This window comes from Zonotrichia albicollis, chromosome 3 (genome assembly GCF_047830755.1).
Source record: "Zonotrichia albicollis isolate bZonAlb1 chromosome 3, bZonAlb1.hap1, whole genome shotgun sequence".
In the NCBI taxonomy this organism is placed as follows: domain Eukaryota; kingdom Metazoa; phylum Chordata; class Aves; order Passeriformes; family Passerellidae; genus Zonotrichia; species Zonotrichia albicollis.
Genome location: NC_133821.1, coordinates 53,404,193 through 53,424,922, shown reverse-complemented (window position 1 = coordinate 53,424,922; position 20,730 = coordinate 53,404,193). Strand labels below are relative to the sequence as shown.

The 20,730-nt window shown below is 41.9% G+C and overlaps 1 protein-coding gene across 1 annotated transcript in view; it reads left to right on the top strand.

The window, feature by feature from the left end:
• The first annotated feature begins 8,916 nt into the window (after positions 1–8,916).
• Positions 8,917–20,730, top strand: part of GALNT2 (polypeptide N-acetylgalactosaminyltransferase 2) — a 95,402-nt gene continuing 83,588 nt past the window's right edge. Inside the window, exon 1 of the mRNA XM_005491107.4 lies at positions 8,917–9,051. Within this exon, the coding sequence (XP_005491164.1) occupies positions 8,929–9,051 (123 nt within the window). The 5' untranslated portion in view covers positions 8,917–8,928. The remainder of the gene's footprint in view (positions 9,052–20,730) is intronic.

Here is a 20,730-nt window from a genome sequence, read left to right as displayed (position 1 = left end):
AGGCTTCCCATTTCATTCAGCCTCTGGCAGGGTCCCATCAGGAAGCGGGGAAAAACCATGACACTCAAGCACTGAGGATATTCCTTTTGTTCTGGCTGAAATTTTGTGCCAGTGTCAGGGTCCTGGGGAAGTGTGGGAGTAGAGAGAGATATTTTTTTAATACTGTGTTTCTCTGCACCGTGTAGGTGTGTGCCTGGCTAAGGTGTAGTGCCATGGCCCTTTTCCTGATGGGATCCTTGCCTTCAGGTGTGACGGTGTCTGTAGAATCAAGTCACCACCCTCCTTGCCCTCTCCTTAGGAAGAACTCCATGCCTCAGCTGCTCCATCACTCCATCACACATAACATGTAGGATCCTGAAAGGGCAGATGGCTCAGGATCCTGAAAGTGCAGACAAATGGCTCAGAAAATAATGGTTTAGTTGAGGCACTGCCAGAACTGGCAGGGGCTCTATGGGTTAAAGACAGGATCCTGCTGCTGGACTGCCTAGGATTTTTACCAAGGTCAGTACAGTGTATGCACATTTGTCTCGCCACTGTCACACTGCACCTCTGCAGGTACATCTGTGTCCCTAGGCAAGTATTTAGTGAACTCCTCTGTAACAAGGACACACAGAGAATAGCTGGCAAACGTTTGATATGGGGCAGTACACTCAAGGACATTTGTTCCCATAAGAATGTCCTGGGACATCCATCTACAGAGGATGACTCAGACAGTACCAAAAGAAAAAAAAAACATAGTAGAAGTGCTACTTGCAAAGATATGATACCAGAAACTGTGTTTTTCTTGTTCAGCATCACAGAGTTTTCTATTCCCAGAATCACAGCAGGAAGTATTTCCCAAAATGTGTGAGGTTTCCTTCCTTAACAAGTGATGTGTGAGAGGCTACAGTGCAAAAGCTTCAGGTCCCTATTCCTGGGCTAGCTGACCCAAGCAGTTCATCCCCATACTTCCCCAAGTGGAGGGCAAGTCTTCTCGTTTTCAATTCTTGCCTCTTTTCTCTCCCTCTCCTGCTCTCTTTCCCTCTCCCTCTCTTTCTCTCTCTCCCTCTCTCTTTCCCCCTCCCTCTTCCTCTTTCTGTGCCCTCTTTACCCTTGCCACCTCTGCCATCCCTGCACACAAGCCCCATGAGCATTTTCATGCACTGTGTTTCCAGTGGTGATGCTTTTTTAGGCGTGTTTGGTGAGATATAGATGCTGAAGTGTGGGACTCTGGAAGTGCTTTTCTTTTCTCCACTGTATATTACCATTTTTTTGGTAAGAGAAGGAGCTCTATGGGAAACCTGATTCTTTTTATCAACTTACATCAATTTAACTTGTTGTAATGACTTGGCCTTCTACAGAGTCACTCCCAATTTACACCAGTGTAAATTACAGTGAGATTACAACTGAACAAAGTACTGCTGTCTTGAACTTATGGTGAATTTCTGAGGCAAAAAATGTTATTTTCTTAGGGGAAGCCTCATTTACACCCCTATGTGCTGGAAAAATCTAATTTACAAGTAAAAATAAAATCATTATTTGACCACCTCTCCCCAAGGTGCATGTCTATTAGTTCAGATATAGTTTTGAAAGCTAGAGAAAACAGTGAGCAATATCCTGGTAGAATGTGAAAAGAAAAGTGTTATTAACCTCAGTTGACAAAGTCACAGACTTTCACTCACAGGACAAGGACAGAAGGTTCTTTTATTTGATGTTTGACTCCTTGGAAGAAAACAGTTGCTCCTCTACTTGAAACTCTTGAAAGAACAAAGGGGATGGAAAATACATGGTCTCTGCAGGGAAATTCCAGCTTTTCCTTCAAATTATTTTGTGTGATAGGCACTGGGACCAAGGTCATTGTGGTTCAGTTGTATTATAGAGAGGGTGGGTCTGGCTCCTTCTGTTGGAAGAGGAAGAGTGTAAAACTAATTTCTTGAGGTTTGTTGTTTTTGGTCCTGCTTTCAGAAACAGTCTTTCATGATTTTAATGGATGATGATAAAGGTTTGAAGTCAAACTGGTCGTGAAGGTTACAAATGGGGTCAATTTCCATCTCTTGTGGTAAGTGAGCCTATTTACTGTCTGTTCCAAAGTACTGAAAGATTAAACTTGGGAGAAATCAATATATGACTTCTGGAGAGTGTGTGAACTGAAAGAAACATCTCTTTCCCCTATTATATGAAATACTTTCTTGAGTGTGATAGAGATGACCTGTGTAATTTGTTATAATGATTTGGGGGATCCAAACACAAAATTTTGCAAATTGGCAAATATGCAAAAAGGACATGACAAACTAATGTATTTATTGATATTATGTGCTGCCTGAAAAGACTACTTTTAATTGCACGGTGAAAAATATTCTTGAAGAACAGTATATAGTGTTGATAAAAATGCATTGCTGGGGTTTATTTGTTTAGCCACTGCTGTGATGCAAAAAGGAGACATGGTGCTAAGGCAGGTGTGGGGGGAGTGGTGTCCTTCACCAGGTGCAGAGGATGTACAGCACTGCTAACTCTCAGATTGCACTGTGTCCAGTGGGAATAGGTTGCTATGGGCAGCACACCACTTTTGAGGCATGAGCTCCATTACGTGCACCTGAGTGGGAGGCAATAGTGTGAAGATGGAAAATTGTATTAAAAAAAATTAATCAAAGACATCTGAGCTGTATTCAGCCTGTTCATGATGGCATTTCTGATGTGACTTGCCATTGTCAGTGGTCAGGATGTTTCTCCAGAGAACTGGAGACCTGCTTGCCCTGTCTCAGACTGAAGGCACATGCTTCAACTCCTAATATGAGAAAAGTGGAGAAGAAGTAAGAAAATGCTTTCCACTATCCAGCTGAAGCGAAAATATTGTATAGCAAGGAAAGGTTTTCTCCTCTGCCCTTCTGAACGATACACCATCACTGAAGAGAAATATTTACAATACACTCACGATGGTTCCCCCTGCCATCTGGGTATGATATCCTGAGTAGCTGGTGAACTGCACCACTTATCAATCTTTTCAATTTAGAAACTGCAGACGGTGCAGCAGCTTTGGAAGACAAAAGCCTGTGCTGCTTCCTTGTACTCTCACCTCCCCTCTTACCATGCCTCCTTCAGTCTTCTTTATGGTTTTTTTTGTTTCTTTTTCTCTTTTTCTATGGCATTCCCTGTAGTGAGATGGTGCAACTAAGTAAGAAAATCTTTATGGAAAGACATGAGCAAAACCTGCTTCTGGTAAAACACTTTGACTAAGGAATATCTTTTTCTTAATCTCCACAAATCTGATACTAGGGTAACTCAGCTGCATTTTCTATGCTTGGCTGTAGGAAACTTGTATCATAGATAGTCTCAAATTTCTTGGCTATAGCCTTACTGCTCTGGATTATAAACTTGAATGGACAAAGCATCAGTTGCCACTACACCACCATTGTCTGATGGGTTCACATTTGTCTTTGTTGCTCAAAAATAGACTTGTGTATTATGCATTAGCACACAGTGTTTACCCCTGGCCTCAAATTACTTACAGTACTACAGCTGCCCTCCACTGCTACATAGTGTTGTTTGAGAGGAAAGGATGGAATTTCCTGCCTTGTCTCAGACCATAGATCATCAGTCTTTACCACTTCTGGCAGCTATGACCTTCGGAATTTGGATAATTCCAATGAAGGAGTGTCAAATTACCTCAATCAAAGGTGAGGTTGTTGTTTCTGCAAGTCTCTCACCACGGCTGATTCTCTCTTTCATCTATCATCGCTCTCCTATGAGAGAGACTTCTAAGCCATATCACATTTTGATATTGGATCAGCAGCCTACAGAATGCTGCAAGAGGTTTGTTTTGTTCTGCTGAAGTTCAGTCCAGCATGCAAAGTGACTCAGGAAGAATAGCTGGCAGTGGGACTGCAGTTTGTTCTGGCTTCTGCCATCTTTAGCGGGAGGCCGAGCAAAGGCTGAGTTGTTCTTTCTTTGCCTTCACCACCCATAGGAAAAGAATCTGTTTCCTCTCCTTGTTGAACTGAATGACTCCAAGGAATGTTGAACCTTAAACTTTATTTAATAGAGAGGAAAGGCTTCCAGATTTGGATAATTTGCCTTGGAAGCATGAGGGCTTAAGCTGATACTTCAAACTCATATGAGAAAGTGCAGTGTTTACAATATCTGCATTGCATGATGTAATGTGATCAATCTCTAATGTGGAAACAGCATAACAGCAGTGCTATCAGAGGAAATAGCCATTATTGTATGTTTTAAAAGAGAAGATACTACCTTCTTAAATTCAGAGTCTAGGATGAGAGAGCTTTAGTTCTGCAGTGCCTGAAAATATTTGGACCTTGCCTGACAAACCCTGTGGTCAGGCACGGTTGACACACTGTTTTCAAGGTAAAATGTGCATGTACAATATTGCTGCTTGGGGTTTTAACAGTTCAAAAAACATTCTTGGAGGCTAACAAGATTTTCTGGAAGCAAGCCACTTTTGAATGCTATTGCCAGCACGTCTGCCTACTCTGGGTAGCATCAGAAACTCTGCTGAAAAATTAAACAAACATAGTTCTTGGCATCTAAACAGATGGGAAAGGACATGTTGACTCCCAAGTCTTTAGCTGAGGAGGTAGTCTGTTTCTCATTGTTACCACTGTGCAGCGAGGAATTGCAAAACACCTACATAGATTTTCAGACCTGCTAGCTGCACTTAACCTTTAATCCTGCAAGTACTCAGCCATAAGCATATAATTTTAAATGTCTGAGTAGTCCAACTGACTCCAATGGGAATACGCGCTGAATGAAGTTAAACATTTGCGTAAACATTTTCAGGATCAGGCTCTTTCACTACAAACAGAATTCTAGCACTACAAACACACACTGGGCTTGTGCTGAGTCAAGATTTCAAGACTTTAGTAGACCTATATCCTTTACAGATGTATTTTAAATTTCATGTAAATGTGTGATTTCTGTGTTATAAAACACCCTACATTAGGCTAATAAGTAATCTTTCTCATGAGAGAGGAGAAATTATTTACTTTGTGACAACTGAATAGGTTTGAAAGAATGTAATATGAACTGGATCACCTATGTTTTAGCTTCCATGTATCAAAGAGGTTATGACATCTTGATAGGTTATATTTTTGCCTTTTAAAGTCTTTTAAACCTATTTTCTGTGTTTTAGACCTGGTCTGAAAATCCTTCTTCCTGTTTTTGCAAGGACAAGATTGCTAGCATGAGTAAGAGGTTGACTCACTTATTCCTGAAGGTGAGGGTTGCTTTCCATTTGCCCTGCAGAAGGATTTGTTCACTTTTGACTAGATAATATCACTCCAGAAAAGGAGGTTTTGTGTTGTCCAAATTAGTCTGGTCATGGCTGTGGCTGGTTTTGTACCCTCTCTCATGAGTTCAGTGATGTTCCCTCTGGTTTACACCCTAACTAACTAGATCAGAATTCTGTTCCTCAAATCTAGGTGTCTGCATTGCAGATCAAAAGCAAAGTTTTGATAATTCCTTCTGCAAATTTCACTCCCATTTGTATTCTCACATGCTTGATCTCTTTTGTTTAAAGGGCTGTGCTTGATACAGAGGCATTTCTATTCTGTGAATCATTCTAGCAATGCTGCTTTTAAAATATGCTAATATTTTCTTTTGAAATGCACTGGAAAATAATTTAAAAGTATCTTACATTGTTCTTGAATTCCTTCCTTTAATTGAAGCACTTTTTTTTTCAGTTTTTCTTTGCTGACTAAACATGTTAGGACTTTTGAGGTAAAGAGATATCTGTATGCAAATGCATTATAATAGAACAGGCAGCTTTTCCTAGAGTTGAATCAATGTAACATTTTCCATTCTAAACCTCTGTGTTTTTTGTGGTCTCTGAAATATAAATGATTCAGGATGAAATCTGCCGAATTGGGACTTTGTCCAAATCTGAATATTTTGGAAAGACTTGAACAAAACTGGTTCATCCAGTTGAGAATATCAGGAGAGTAGAAAAAAATTCTTGATCCAAATAGACTCTTACAACCTTTTTTTTTTGAGCATTTCTGTAATTTATCAGCAGAAGGCTGAAAAATGAACTCTGACATGAAAATAGCCTTCCTTGAAGTAGGCATGTATCTGCTTGTTTGAGAAGAAATTAGTTTTGATTTGACTGAGTTATAAACCTTTGAGAACTGTGGTTGAGCATGAGCAGTGGATTATTTCAATAAGCTTGTGAAGTGTGCAGCTATGGAAGAATTTTCTGCACATGCATGGCTGGCTAATTTTGCTGGAAAGGGAAAAATCTATCAAAGTACATTGCTAAAATCATTGAAAATACCTGCGGCTGCAGGGAGACCTTTGAAGACCATCCCAAGTTATTTAAGACTATGAAAAGGGCAAGAAAAGTTCCTGTAGGCTTTGTAGGGTGTTTAAAGACTAAGTGGTCTGCAATTTTGTAAGTTAAATAGGATTATGGCTTCCCTTAGCACATGAAATTGTATGATGTTTTCTGCGGAGACATATGTCATGCAAAGCACCCTTTCCCTCAGCAGATCTGCCCAGCGAAGGAATTCCCCAGCAGCAAGAAAGTTACTTCTCCATCTCATTGTAGAGCCCAAGAAGTAGGAGTTTATCAGGATGTTCCCAAGCTTGGGTGGCTGAGTCCACTGATTTATATAGAAAACCTTGCTAATGGAAATTTCGCTTTGAAGTGAGGTGTGTTTATGTGTGTACGTGTGCGTGTGTCTTTTTAGATGCATGCATAGTCAGTGATTTTGGAGGAACTGCTGTCACCTGCATCAAACACACTCTGGATAAATCAAAAACTCTCATCTAGAACATCTGTGTGTCTCCTGGCAGCCCATACTCTCCAGTGTACATCACTTCAAATAGATGCTAGCTATTTGATTCCAAAACTTGTATTTTGCCAAAATTGGGTGTCTGTCTCCAACTCCCTCCAAACTAAATCCATAATGCTCAGTTTATTGAAAGATTCATTTGCTTTCAAGAAATCAATCTCTTTATCTTACACTCCCTGAATGGATACTTATTTGGGATTCCTTCCTTTGTCTTTTTACCATGCTATCTCTCCAGCAGTGCTATGGCAGGTGGGAAGGTATGCAGTTATCCCCTGAAATCTCTGCATGCCAGACAACTTCTGCCCAGGCAGTGCCAACACTGACACAATTCACATTCTTGACAAGACTGTCAGTGGAGTGATTGTGCTGGTGAGCAGGTGAGTTTTTGATGCCATTTATTGTAGCTGCTGGATCTTTTCCTGCTTATGCAACAGAATTTACGCCAGACCCTCTGCCCCCATCCTGGCCCAGCTTGGTGAGCAGTCTGCTACAATGGCTCTGTAGTCACCGCTGTGGCTGGACTGACAGAAGCCTGACATTGGTGTGGAGACAAGGAGAAATGTGGGGGTACAGTCAGAACATGTGGGAATAAAATAGTCTATTGATAGAACACAGTGAGAGGACAGCAAAAACCCCAAAATGTTTCAAAACCAGGCATGCTGTCCTTTGAGTTGATATGCCTCTGACATAGAGGTGCTTTTTAATTGTTAGAGAATGTGTCCCCTGTTAGTTTTGTGTTCTCATTTTTTGATGTCTCAGAGTGGGATGAGATAGCAGCAAATGCTGAACAACAGGAAACTCATTGGTGTGGAATAACAGCAGCATGAGCTGTGCACACACGAGTCAGTGAACTAGTGCACTGTAGTGTCTGTACTGGGGTGTTCAGGGGTGGAACTGGGTCAGTAAAAGACAGATAATTTTACTAGGCAATGACCATATCAACTGACCAGCCTCTAAGAGCAAAGCCTTACGTGGGTCACCCGTCTGGGAAGATCCAGGCATAATCCCTCAGAGATCCCGCTAGGCCTGCGTTAGTGGTGCCCATGCTTCCAGTCTGGGCACTGCTGTTGTGGTGACTTCAGAAGTGCAAGCAGAGCAGGTACATGACCCCAGTGGGGTGGTGGGCTGTCAGGTCCTCGATGTGTTCCATAGGGCCGTGGAAAAATCTCTTCAATAATGTCATGCAGAGGGTAGTGGACATGTCCTGACAAGACTTTGCTTTCTGACCTTTGAGGCATAATGAAGACCTGCCTCGCTACCTACCTCAAGTGACTTTAAGGGCAACATCTTCATAGAGCACAATTTCCATTCTGAAAAGTCAGAGACACAACTTGTGGTCAGTCTGGAATTTCTGGTGGCCTGGGAGCCTCTATGGGATCATCCAACATGAGTAGGGGAACAAGACAACTCCAAAGGGGTGAGAGCCGCACACTAGTGCTGTATTTTGGCCCTTGGAGGGTGCACTGAACGAGGGCGCAGTCACTACCAGCCGTGGTGAGCCCGGAGCACCCCTCATGTCGGGGACCCGCGCATCGCTGCAGGAGCGCGGCCACGGACACTTCGGGCTACAGCAGGCGGGGGGTGCGGGGCGCGGACCGGGGCCAGTCTGGAGTTTTGCGGTACCGAGAGTCTCCGTGTAACCGGCCAGTATGAGCGGGGAGGGAGTGGGACAACTCCGAGGGGGAGAGACCCGCACGGCCGCGCAGTCCCGCGGTGCCTCGCCGCCTCAGGGCGGGGAGCGGCCTCCCTCCCGCCGCCTGCCCGCTGCCCGCGGGGCGCGGCTCCCGCCCCCCGGCCCGGCTCAGTGAGCGCCCGCGGAGACCGGTGCCCGGCGGGGGGAACCCGAGGGTACCCGGTGGCGGGAGGGGCGGGCGGGGCCGGTCCGGGCCGTGGCGGTGCCCGCCCTGCGGGGGGCGCGCAGCCCCCGGCCCGGGCGCGGCGGAGGCGGCGGCCCGGCGTGCTGCAACCATGGCGACGGCGGCGGAGCCGGCCCGCCCCCCGCGGGGCCGGGCGGCGCGGGATTGGTCGGGGGGCGGGCGCTCGCCCTCTGCCCCCTGACCCTGCGCGGCGGCGGCGGCGACAGGAGCGGAGGCGGCGGCTGCTGGCGGCCGTTTCCTGGTGGCCTGGCGGCGGCGCGGGAGGGAGGATGCGGCGCAGGTCTCGGCTGCTGCTCTGCTTCGCCTTCCTCTGGGTGCTGGGCATCGCCTACTACATGTACTCGGGCGGCAGCGCCGCGCTGGCCGGCGGCGGCGGAGGCGGCAGGAGGAAGGTGAGAGCGCAGCCCGGGGAAGGTGCGCCCGCTCCGTGTCCCGGCGGCGGGGCGGCGCGGGCCGGGCGGGGGGCAGCGCTACGCGGCCGCGGGGCTGGGAGCAGGGGCGGCGGCCGGGGCGATCTCTTCGCCGCCGCTCGCTTGCAGGCGGCGTGAGACTGCCCCGGGCTGCTCCTTCCTCCTTCCTGCCCGCCCTTCTCCAGTCCGTTTCCCGGAGGCAGATGGCTTCTTTGTGGACTTCAGACCGATCTCAGCCCCGTCGCGTCGCTCCTTATCCAACTGCAGCCGGCCACGTCCCGGGCCGGGGGAAGTTGGTGCGGGAAGGGAGGGTGGGGAGGGCCAGGGCTGCGCTCCGGGGCGGGGGGCCCCGCCTGGCCCCGCTCCGCTCTCGGCACCGAGCGTGTGCCCCTCTCCGCCTTGCCCGTGTGCCCCTCTCCGCATTTCATTCCCCGTGTGCCCCTCTCCGCCTTGCCCGTCTCCCCCTCTCAGCATTCCCCGCCGGCACCGGAGTCCTTCGGGCTCCTCTTCCTACCTAGAGAGCACGCGAGGATCCGAGCTGCTAATGCATTCTCCCTTTGGATGCAAAGCACTTTCATTTCCCTTTAGCTCTATGTCTGAAGGATACCGTTTTCCGACCGGTTTTGCAATATTCCAGGAAATTGCCGGATTTGTCATGTTTTGTGTCTGCGGCGTGGAAGGTCTGTGTCTTCCTTCTTATAGCAGCTCGCGTTACAAGTGTTACTAATGTTCAAGAAGTTCCCCGCGGACAATACATGAGTTATTTTTCAATATTCTGGCCATCAGGTTATTAAAGAGATTTTCCAAGGTGTTGTAGTAATGCATCGATCGGGAGCACAGCTGGAGGTTAAGCCCCTCACAGTTCACGTTTGTGTCGATCAGAACGGGTTTTGTGCCGTGATGTGGACACAGTTGCCACTTCCCCCTATCTCTGCTTAGGAAAATTAAGTGCTTTTTGTTTTGTGGTGTTTTGCTTGCAATAAAGATTAAGGAAATCAACAGCTTTTAGAAACTGTTGTTTAAGCCCTCTATTTTGAAATAGGAAAGGTGTACATAATTCTGTAATTTTTTAGCGAAAACCCAGAGCAGGGCAAGAGGGCAATTGAATGAAGTACACTATACTTGAACGGTGTTGTTTGCTAATGAATTGCTGCTTCCTGTTAAATGAAAAGTAGTGTTCTGTAGGTCTAGCTGATATATAAAAAGAGGAATATTTTTATGTTTCTTTGATACAGTTTGGTTCATCACTGTATGTATTCCCTGTAAAAAAATGCTGATGACTTGTTCCTGTGTCAGGTTGTGGAAGCAAATACTTGGATGGCTACTTATGTGAGCAAGGGTTTAGAGAATGAGTCACTGCTTGCTGATAATTGCCTTTCTGTCCTGTTTTTTATTCTCTCTGTGCCTTAGGAGTGTGTTCAACAGCGACTTTTGATGTAATATATTAAAGTAAGTGTAAGTATGTACTGCCACATACAAGCTCCTGGTCCTTCAAAGTAGATACAATAGCAGAAATAGATCAAGCATGTGATAGGAGGTAAGGCAGTAGCCTAAAGCCTTTCTTGAAGAACCACCAGAGTGTATTTAGAAACTAAAAGTCATCTTACACTTCTGCTGTATAATGGGATAAAGAAAAGCTATCAAGGCAAATGTATCTGCAGATAGGGAAATATATTTTTAACTCTTATGGTGTGTTACATTTGGAGTTTCCAGACAGATTTACAATTCTGTTCAATTAATTTTCACTGCTGGGGAAGCTGCAGTGTGGGGGTAGTGATTTGCCCTAGGTCACCTAGAAGACTTGGTGAGAACAAAATAGGAAAGAAGCCAGTATTTCTGAGTGAGAGTCTGGTGTTTAATCTGCTAGAACCTGTTGCTGTTTATTATTGATATTAGTAGCAGTTTTTATTATGGTTTTAAGAGATCATTGAACCTGTTACTTGCTTCGATAGCGTACTTTGGTGTCATTCTGCACAAAATTTAGTAAACCTTACTGCTCTGGGTAATTGGGAAAGTTTAGTAAGGAATAATTTCAAGAAAATGAGACATTTCATAGACCTGAGCTGAAGCCCACTGCTGTGTTTAAAAATATGGAAGTTTAAAGTAGGGCCATGGTAAGGAAGAAAGTAGATGCTGTGACCACAAGAAACAAGTGGGGAAATTAACTATTATATGTGGATTGGTGATTTAGGATTCTATTTTCTGTCAGTGAAGCATAAAATTTAATCCCAGGCTTCAGCGTAGGTTAGCAAATGTAAGTAGAGGAAGATGTGTGTAGTGTAATAGCTTTTGAATCAGAATAAAAGGCTTATTAACTTAGTGTCAGACACTGGTATAAAGCAAAAAGCACATACTGTCTTAAACTTAGGAGCAGAAACCCTGCTGTAGTAAATTTCTTGATGTGTATGACTTCATACAGTCCTTTTGACTTGCCCACTATTTCAATATAATGGAAACAGAGTTGCTTATAGGAGAACACAATTTTTAATAAATTGTAGTCTCTGCTGTTTTCAGTCTATAAATTTACAAAAACCAAGAGGGAATAGTTCTTCATTTGTGTAAGTAATTTGCATGTTAATTACAGATCTGGCTGTACAAACAGAATGTGTTTTTCCATAAGGATTATATTTTTCTTTTTTTTTCCCATGCACAGACCTAATGTGTTATTCAGACATACTGGACTTGTTTGATATGGCACCCAGTCCTGTGATGTATTGAACAGCACCAATTCTCTTTCTCTTCAGTAGAGTTGAAGGTGTTTGCCCTCTGCCAGGATTGCACCTGAGTAAGAGAAAAGAGTGATTTTTTTTTTAAATTTGCTTTTCTTATTAGAGTAGTGTCAGAGTTAATCTGAGCTCCTGTTTATTTTGGTTCTTCATTTACAGCCTTTCTTATAAGACCTGTGAAGCTGTTTGGATGTTGCAGGGTGTGGTACAGCCTTGATAAAGCCTTTGGTCCCTCTCAGCAGTGGTGCAATCCACAGCTCTGTGTGCAGTATTTGGCCTGATAGGGTCTGAGCAGGCATGAAGGAGTCTAAAGCACACAAAGCACACGATGTCTCACTGGTAAATGTGTAAATAATAATAACCTAAAAAAAAAGAAAGGGTAGAATGCTTCTCATTCTGGACCTAGGCATAAAAACTGTAGTAAAAAGAAATGATGTATTCCACATCTGGAATTTTGTGTGTGACAACATTTTTGTTTGTTTGTTTTTTTAGTATCTGCTTTAAAAGAAGAAAAGGGTAGAATCAAAGCCTCTCATTCAAGATGTACTTGAAGGGGGCAGAAATATTTCGGGGCTTTTTTCTCCTTTTTCCCTCTGGTGAATCTCCAATCAAAATTTTTGTGAACATGAGAGAGCCATGTTCAGTTGACTCCTTTCCAGCTGGATCACTGAGTTGTAGATTGGAAAGAGTGAGTCTGATTCACATGTCTAAAGGTTAGAGAAATGGTTCCCATACAGAGGCTGTGACAGAGAAGAGAGCAAGTTGAAAGCCTAGCAATTGTGAGACTGAAAAAAAATGTGGTCTACTTTTATGTTCACTAAATGTGTTTTATATTAAAAAGCCTTTGGAGTGGAGACTGGGAGTTCCCTTCTTTTCATGGGTGAATTTCCTAACCCAGAGCAAAAGCAGTTCATGCTGTCTGTCTTAGACATGCATAAAAATGCAGCAGCTTCTGCAAGATGGTTAGAAAGCCAAAGCCATCCTGATGTGATCCCCTCCTAAGACTGGTGTGAATTTGTATATTTGTCACACAGATTTTAAGTTGTTGAACCACTAAGCTCTTGCACAATAGAGTGACTGGATTGAAATCAAAAAGAAATTAAAAAACCCAGTACAACAAAACCCCACACCAAAACCAGCCAAAAACTCCAGCTGATTTCTAAAGAACTTGCTCTTCTAGGCATTAATAAAGTAGCTCCATATAATTGAGCCCTTCAGGCTGGACAGAGGAAGGTCTGCATCTTGTTGAAAGTGCCAGATGCTTTGCTGCTGCCAAGAGAGAACTCCTCAGAGGCATCCCCAGGAGGAGATCTGTGGGCAGAATGGGGATTTACTGGTGAAAGCTGAGGCATCCAGAGAGGCCTGCAAGGTTAAGCCACAGCTGAACCAAGGTTCGTAGCCTTCTGGATTTAGGTGCCAGAGCACTGACAGGCTTTTGCATTTGTTGCAATGTAAAGAATCTCAGTTGTTTTTAAGTGGAACATCTGTCATCTTCCGCCCTGTCTAGAGGAGAAAGCTAAAAGCAATATTTCGGTAAGGAGTGATGGATTGCTTTCACAGGTAGTTCCTACATTTAGAAACGTTCTTCCTTTTCATCAGCTCCACCCCCCTGAAAAACAAAACCCCAAACTGCCTTGAACTAGAAGGCTGTTACTCTCTTGGCTCCCCAGATTTACTGGGTGTAATGGAATGAACTGGAGAAATCTAATTTAGGGCTAGTTGAGCCACAAGGAGGCAGGCTTTTCCTGTGGAACTGGTTATCCTGTACATAGTGCTAGTTTTCCCTTCTCTTCCCTTTTGTTCATTTTGGTTTTTTCTTTATTATGGAGCAGACTTTAGAGAGGTGACTGTACTGGAGCTAGCTGAGGTGAAATAAATGAAGGTAAAGGGTGATGCTTCATACTCAGTATGTGATTGAGACATTTTTAATCAATCACTGGGTAAAGCAGGGGAAAAGAAGCAAGCCCTGTAAGTTCTTGTTCTGTATGGATAAAACTTTTAAATAACTCCTTCCAGCGTACACAAAGCTTTCTTTTCCTTTTTGGTTTTTTTTTTTGGGACCCCTCTACTATTTCAGTTACTGGTTAAGGAAGCTTTTATTGACATGTACATAATACAGTCTTCCTCTCTTCATGCATAAACTACAGATTTAGTGTACCTAAGTGCTTTTTTGATGGTTTGGGTAAGGAGGAAAGGAAGTCTATGTTGACTTAAGTCCATTAATCTGTTTATGTGCAACTTGAGTGTTTCTCTTGAGGTATGTGAAACAAAGGGGTTAAACTTCAACTCTGGTTTCTTTCATCTCAGGAAGGCCTTACTTAATTTAATTTCTAAATATTGTTTACTTTGTTGCATCATTTTTAATGTAACTTTAGTCCCTTATGTGTTGTGACATTGAATGTGATTTCTGATACCTTGATCTTGAGACAAGTGTAGATATCAAGGTTAAAAAAATCAAATTGTCGTATGTCCTTTTCTGTATCATTCACTTCCTAGAAGGTGCAAGGAGATAGAAAATTATGTTCCTCTCTATAACAGGTAGCAGTTTCTGCTAATAGATCTTTCTTTTATATGATTCTGTAATAAATGGGAAAGAGATTAAATGCTCAGGCACTTCAATAATAAATCTGTCCTCTCAATAGAATGTAAATGTCATACATGTATATTTTCTTAATCTAACATATGTCAATTGACTAAATTACTGTCTTGGCAATTCAGCTACTTATTTTTATGGATTACTTCATAAAACTTAACTTTGGGTACAATGAAAAGGTGGTCTGTTACAAATTCTGTGCAGTCTCTTTGGGTCTGTAGCTGTATTATCTTTTCCACCCTTTTTTAAATGTGTCATTGAGGGAGTTTTTTTGTTTGTTGACATTGAGAAATTAATTCTTTGCTTAGAAGACTTGTGTTGTGCCCTGCAACCTGCTAGGTTAGAAACTGATGAGTGATACAGAGGCTGTGGCTCTTGGATTGCTGCTAGCTGCTTCTTTCATAAATGCAGAAGTAGAGCAGGGCCATAGATAGAAGGGGTTGGAGAAACGAGAATGACTTCTTTGGTTACTTTCATACCAAATTGGGGTAGTTAACCACGTTTCCCTGTTATTTTTCCCTTTCATGTGGATATTGTAGAAGTTTGCTGTGCTCCTGTGTTATTCCATTACTGCTGTGATTTGTTGCTTTCTGGAATCTCCGGTACAAAGGTTGTAAGCTGTAGTGATGTCCTTTGACAGATACATTTTAAAAATGAGGTAGTCCACTAACTAATTGTGCACGTGCCTTACCTGTTTTTGTCCCATCAGTCTTGTGATTTGAGGTGTATTGCAAATAAATGCCAGTAAATTTTTCCATGTGTTCTAGGTGCTTCCAAAGATATAACATAAAAAGTGGTGGAATGGCACCTTTTTTCTAATTTAGAAAAGGCACAATATGACTTCATGTGAAGTGAAAAAAATTTACCAGATTCATGTCAATGATGCTGCCTCACTTGTTCTTTACACCAGCCTAGAATAAAAATATAAACTGTGTAAACAAATCTTAGCAAACTTAATTCTTAGTCTTCAAAATTACATAAGCATTCTACAATTTTTCCTTGGAAATCCTGGGTTTTTTTCCTCTTTTGACTTGCCTGTCCCTTTCAGTTTTTCAATGTGATTTGTTATCTTAGTGTTTGCGTATAACTGGTACTGTTTGGTTAAAATGATGGCATGTCAGATGAGAGAAGCGTTGTTGTCTGCTGGAAAGCTGCTTGCAATGGTACTCTACTACAGAATAGAAGAGACACCTTTGTCATGGAGCTGGGAGTCCCAGCAGAGTGACTCTTGTTGTATGCCTAGAAGCTGTTTAAAACAATTCTACCAGGCAGCCTAGAAAATGGGTTTACTTGGCTTTTGGTAGCTACATATAATTTATGCATAATTTAATATACAGTACTTTTGGTTAAGTTTAATCAGTTTGAAAGGAAAACATTAGAATACAAATGGTCCTGTGAATAGAAACTGCTCAAATTAAGTCAGTGCAAATGATTTGTTTTAAGTTGATTTGGTCCACTTTTAAATAACTTTTGGTTACTTTTCTTAAATGACCTACTCTTGACAGTGGTTAAGCTATAGTGGTGCAAAGCAATATATAGCCAGGTGGTGTACAAACATTTTTGACTCCCTGCCCAACAGTAACATTGTAACTAAAAGTGATTTTTATTAGGACTTAGGAGAAGATGTGTATTGCTAATATGTTGGCAATGCCATGTGTTGGCAAATCATTTGAATTCTAAAAATGAATCTGCAGGAAGCAGTGAGGCATTTGCAATTTTTTCAGGGATATGGGGCTGAATGTCATTGCCCGAATATATCAGGATATTGTGGAAGTGGAATATCAGTGTGGGTGTTACAGAAGGAAACGCTAAGCAGGTTGTTAAAATTACATATTGCCATCATGTAATGCAAAGTGGTGGTATCTTAAGCTATATACATTTTAAAACCTGGGTGCAGTCTTTAATGCTGTTTGTTTTGGATTAAGTAAGGTGCCCTCTTCTCTTCTGCCTTTCCCTTTCATTTAAGCTTTCAAAGGAATAAGAGATGGATTGAGGAGGGAAAATGAGGAAAAAAAGTTAGGTGTCCGCATCAAAATGTTTGGTTTGTGTGTTTGGGATTTTCAAGATACGGCATAAGAGAATCTTGCTAACACTAGAAATGGAACCATTTCATGTTCCCTCTAAGTCCATAGAGTTCTTCCACAGGAATCTTCATACAAGGGACCTTTTCTGATAAGTAGAAATGAAGATATTTGAATGTCTGATGTTTTTTCCTTTTCCTCCATTTCTTGGAGAATGAATTTTTTTATGTGCCTGTATCTTACTGACATACCCAGAGTACATGTTTAGCTGTCATTCACTTAAATGTTCACTTGCCATGTGTTCTTACCATGAATTAAGCAGACCTGCTATTTATTGTGTCACATGAAGTCATCAATGATCAAGAAAGTTAAAAAACATCAGTGTGTGTTTTCTTTTCTATGAACTGAATCCCCTGTTGGAATGTAGCATATTTTAAATTTATATTTGGCTTATAGATAGGATTTTTTTATTGTTTGTTTGTGTGTTTTTCTTGGATCTGTCACATTGAATGTTAAAAGCTGTTTTTCTTCTGCAAAATCAAGGTAACTTGTTAATATGACTGGCTTCCAGTGTAGCCTGCTAAAAATACTATCAAGACTATTTTTTTCCTTGTTTACTTTTCATCTGTCTAAACTGTTTAATTTTTCCCACTATTCCTGTTTTATTCACTGGTTTTGTTAATTGCTCAGGGTACCTGTATTGTCATTTAAACAAGTTAAAATATGGAAGTTCAAATAGCTCCATCAACTGACAGGAGCACATTTGTGTAAAGGGACTGCGCAGACAGATGTTGGTTTTGAGCTTTGCTTATGAAATTCAAATGGGAAAAGAGCAGGACAGTAAAAGAACAGCAAGTTTGATTTTTAGGGCATTCCATATATCTCCAAAATTGCTATGTAGTGCACATCAAAGGCAATAATTTGGATTTCTCTTCTTTGTAGCTGTGGTCTTGTATGGAAAAAAGAACCTATTGAAAAGGTTGCAAGTTCAGTTGTTAATAACTTTTCTGAAGCTGTAAAATTGTCATAAAACCTGGGCGCTTTATTAAGGGAAGCAGATAATAACTAGAGATTCTGCTGAGTTCAAGCGTTATCAAAGTGCAGTGGACCGCCTGTGCTGAGTAACAGATCTGCTCAACAAAAGGACTTTGGCCAAGGAAAGACTGTGCAAAGAATTGGCACCCAACTAACGCTATTGTGCAGGAATTCTCAGAGAGCTATGACTTGATGGCCAGAAAATGTTTTCTTCTTGTGTTAAGTTCCAAATGTTTAGCCACCCCGGAGAAACGAGCACAGCTGAAATTTGTTACTAAAATGAATTTTCTCTATCTGTCCTGTTTTACAGATGGTCAATAAATATACAAGTGTGTGTATATAATGGATATATGCTTTGCTGATGTGAAGGTATTTTAGTTGCTTGATTTTTCTTTTCTTGCTTCTTTTATTTGAGATGGAAAGGCCTGTTCACTCGAGTACACTTTGACTCTCTTGGGACCTTGGTAAGGAAAAGGAAAGTTTTGTCCTCATTAAGTAGTTCATTTGGTAGCAAACTGCTCCCAGCTAATGGTGGACCAGCCTAGATTCTTAGAGGTTACATTGTTCCAATATTGGGAAATGCCCCTATGGCAAAACTGCTGCTGTGGTATGTGTGCCTACCAAGAGCGTGGGGGTGATGGAATTGCAGTATCTCTCTGCTGGAGTGTGTCAGTGTGTCACAAAATTAGGTCTGCACATGTTGTCCAGACAGTGTAATAAGCTCTTGTTGTGGGTGGTGGCGTGGCTCCTGCTCCAGTGGAATGCCAGAGTCCTTCTGGTTGCTGTGGCGCACCATCCATCAACTGCAGCCTTGGCATTTTCTGGCATTTACACACATTTCTTGCAGCACAACACACATTGTGCTGGAAGAAATGTGTGTAAATGTCTTACATACATTTCAGTGGCTGCTGAGCAGCCACTGAAATGAAGAAGTGCTATGTCATTTAGCCTCAACAAACATCAAACTGACTGTCCCACCATGTGGAATAGTTACAACACATGTACGCTATGTTAGTGACTACTGTTTAAAGTTAAGGAAATATTATTTTTTGTCCCACTGACAGAGTGTATGCCTTTCTTTCAGTGTACTCTGAAAGTGCTGTGGGTGAGCAGTAATTGTAGCAAGTCCTGTAAGGACTTGATGAGAAAGTTGGAGTTTGACTCTCTGCTCTTTTAGGAATCATTCTTAAAACCTCTTAAACTGATAGATGTCTATTAAAGACAATGTCCCCACCACATAGGCTAACCTGTGTGCTTTCTGTTAATAAGTGTGGATTAAGAATTTACAGGTCTTGACAATTAAATTGAAAGGCATTTGGAGTCTGAAATAAGTATTTAAATGAAAAGTAGTGGACAGTGGGCTAGCAAACATCAGCACATTTTTACAGTCTTACCTTTATGCTTAATGTTCCAGAACTGATGGAGAGACTTGACTTATTTGTACTGCAAAAAGTATACCTGAAGGCTCTTTTTTGAGGAAACTTCTTTCCCTATAGAGATATAAGTGCAAGTGTTGTTTAGCTTCGTAGACTCCTAGTGAAAAGATTGAACTGAGTGACAGGTTGTTGATGCCACCCCTGAGTTATAACAAGACTTAGAAATATATTAGGGCAAAATGTACACTGATCCGAAAATAAAAAACCCACATTTTGAAAGACTTCTCTGCAATGGCTGTCAGGTTTCTGAAAGGCTTGATAAGAATGCAGTATGTCTTGTTAAGGTACAATTTCTCAGTTATTCCCAATACTTTCTGAATATTCTCTAGTAAAAATAAGCAAGAGATTGATTTTGATGTTCATATTAGCTTAGACCTAAAATATCTGTCTTTATACAAAGCAAAAGCTATTTGCTTAAAAATCCATTTCTGTTACCTACTGAGATAACTCATGCCTCTTGCATCCTGGGAACAATAGTGAGAAAATCAAGGTGCATCAAGGTGTTAAAATCAGCCTGCAGTCATTTAATGTTCTCCCTCATGTGCGTGCAATTCTAAGAGCCAGAAACTTGGGCAAAACCTGATTTTATACACATGGATTTTCATGGTGTGTGACTTTTCAAAAAAATTTTTTTTGGTTTTCATTATTCCCTAGTGGTTGCAGATGTTTCAGATTTGGTCATTGTTTTTTTTCTTTTAGTTAAGCATGTAGAAATTATTTTGACAGTTTCAGAGTGCATTTGCTAGGTTGTTTCTGTATAAGTAATCCTTTTCTTGGTAAACTTGGATGTTGTAAATATTGCTCAACTGTATGGGAAAGAGTGGTGAAAGGGATACCAGCACTTGCTCAGGACACTTGTGAATGTTGTGTTGTAGTGCTGTTTAGAGTCCTGGTTCTGTTGTGCCAAAGACTGAATGGTGTTAACCAATGTCTTAATAACCTTAAGGTTATTTCTACACCTTGAACTTAGAAAAGGATTTATTGCCAGTAGGATTTAGATACCCGAGTGTGGATTTTAGTTGTGGTCATATGGTAGAAATTCTCCTGTGGTTCTCTCTTGCTCTGGTCTTCTGCTCAAAACCAGACTTGTTTTGTACTCAGCAAACTTTATTAGATAATTGGCTTTTATTGATTAAGTCTCAGTGACTGAATGGATTTCAAGAAGTTATAATGTCCCAAGTTATACGTCATATGGAAAAGATAGCTCAAGCTTTTCAGCCTTCAGCACTGAGGTACGATGGGACCTCGTGCTTCTTGCTGAGCTTACTGGAGTACGGATCTGGAGCTGGTGCAGTAGTCAGGCTATGCAGGGAACCATGTCTAGTGTCTGATCTTAGTGTGGTTGATGCTGACCACTTCTGAAACCCTCAGTTCACACATGTTCAGTTTGGTTTAGAATTGTGATATTGTAATGTTTATTTGTAAGAGCAGCTTACAGCTCAGGGGCAGGCAACAGTTCGGAAATGTCACAGTATTTGTTCAAATTAATTGTGATTGTGGCTGTCATCTCATGATGTTATCTCAGTTTCTGAGATAAGTTTGCAGTGTAGAGGTATGGAAGAAAATTGATGTAAAGACTGATTGCTTTCTCAGTTGTGCTTTGAAGATTTTTTTTTTTTAAGAGAACTGTTACTTGAATGATTTGGTAAAATCTTGTAGAGACTTTAAAAACTATGTTAAGAAGTGTTGGTTTTAGTACACTCAGTTTGTGATGAAAGGCAGTTTATAATGTTGAATAAGCAAAGTGTTGGCTGCTGGTGGGTGCAGGTACTTGATAGTTTTTGAAGACATTGTCTTCTTTTAAAAAAGATGTGACTGGTAGAGCTTAGAGCCCCGCTGTGCTTAAGAAG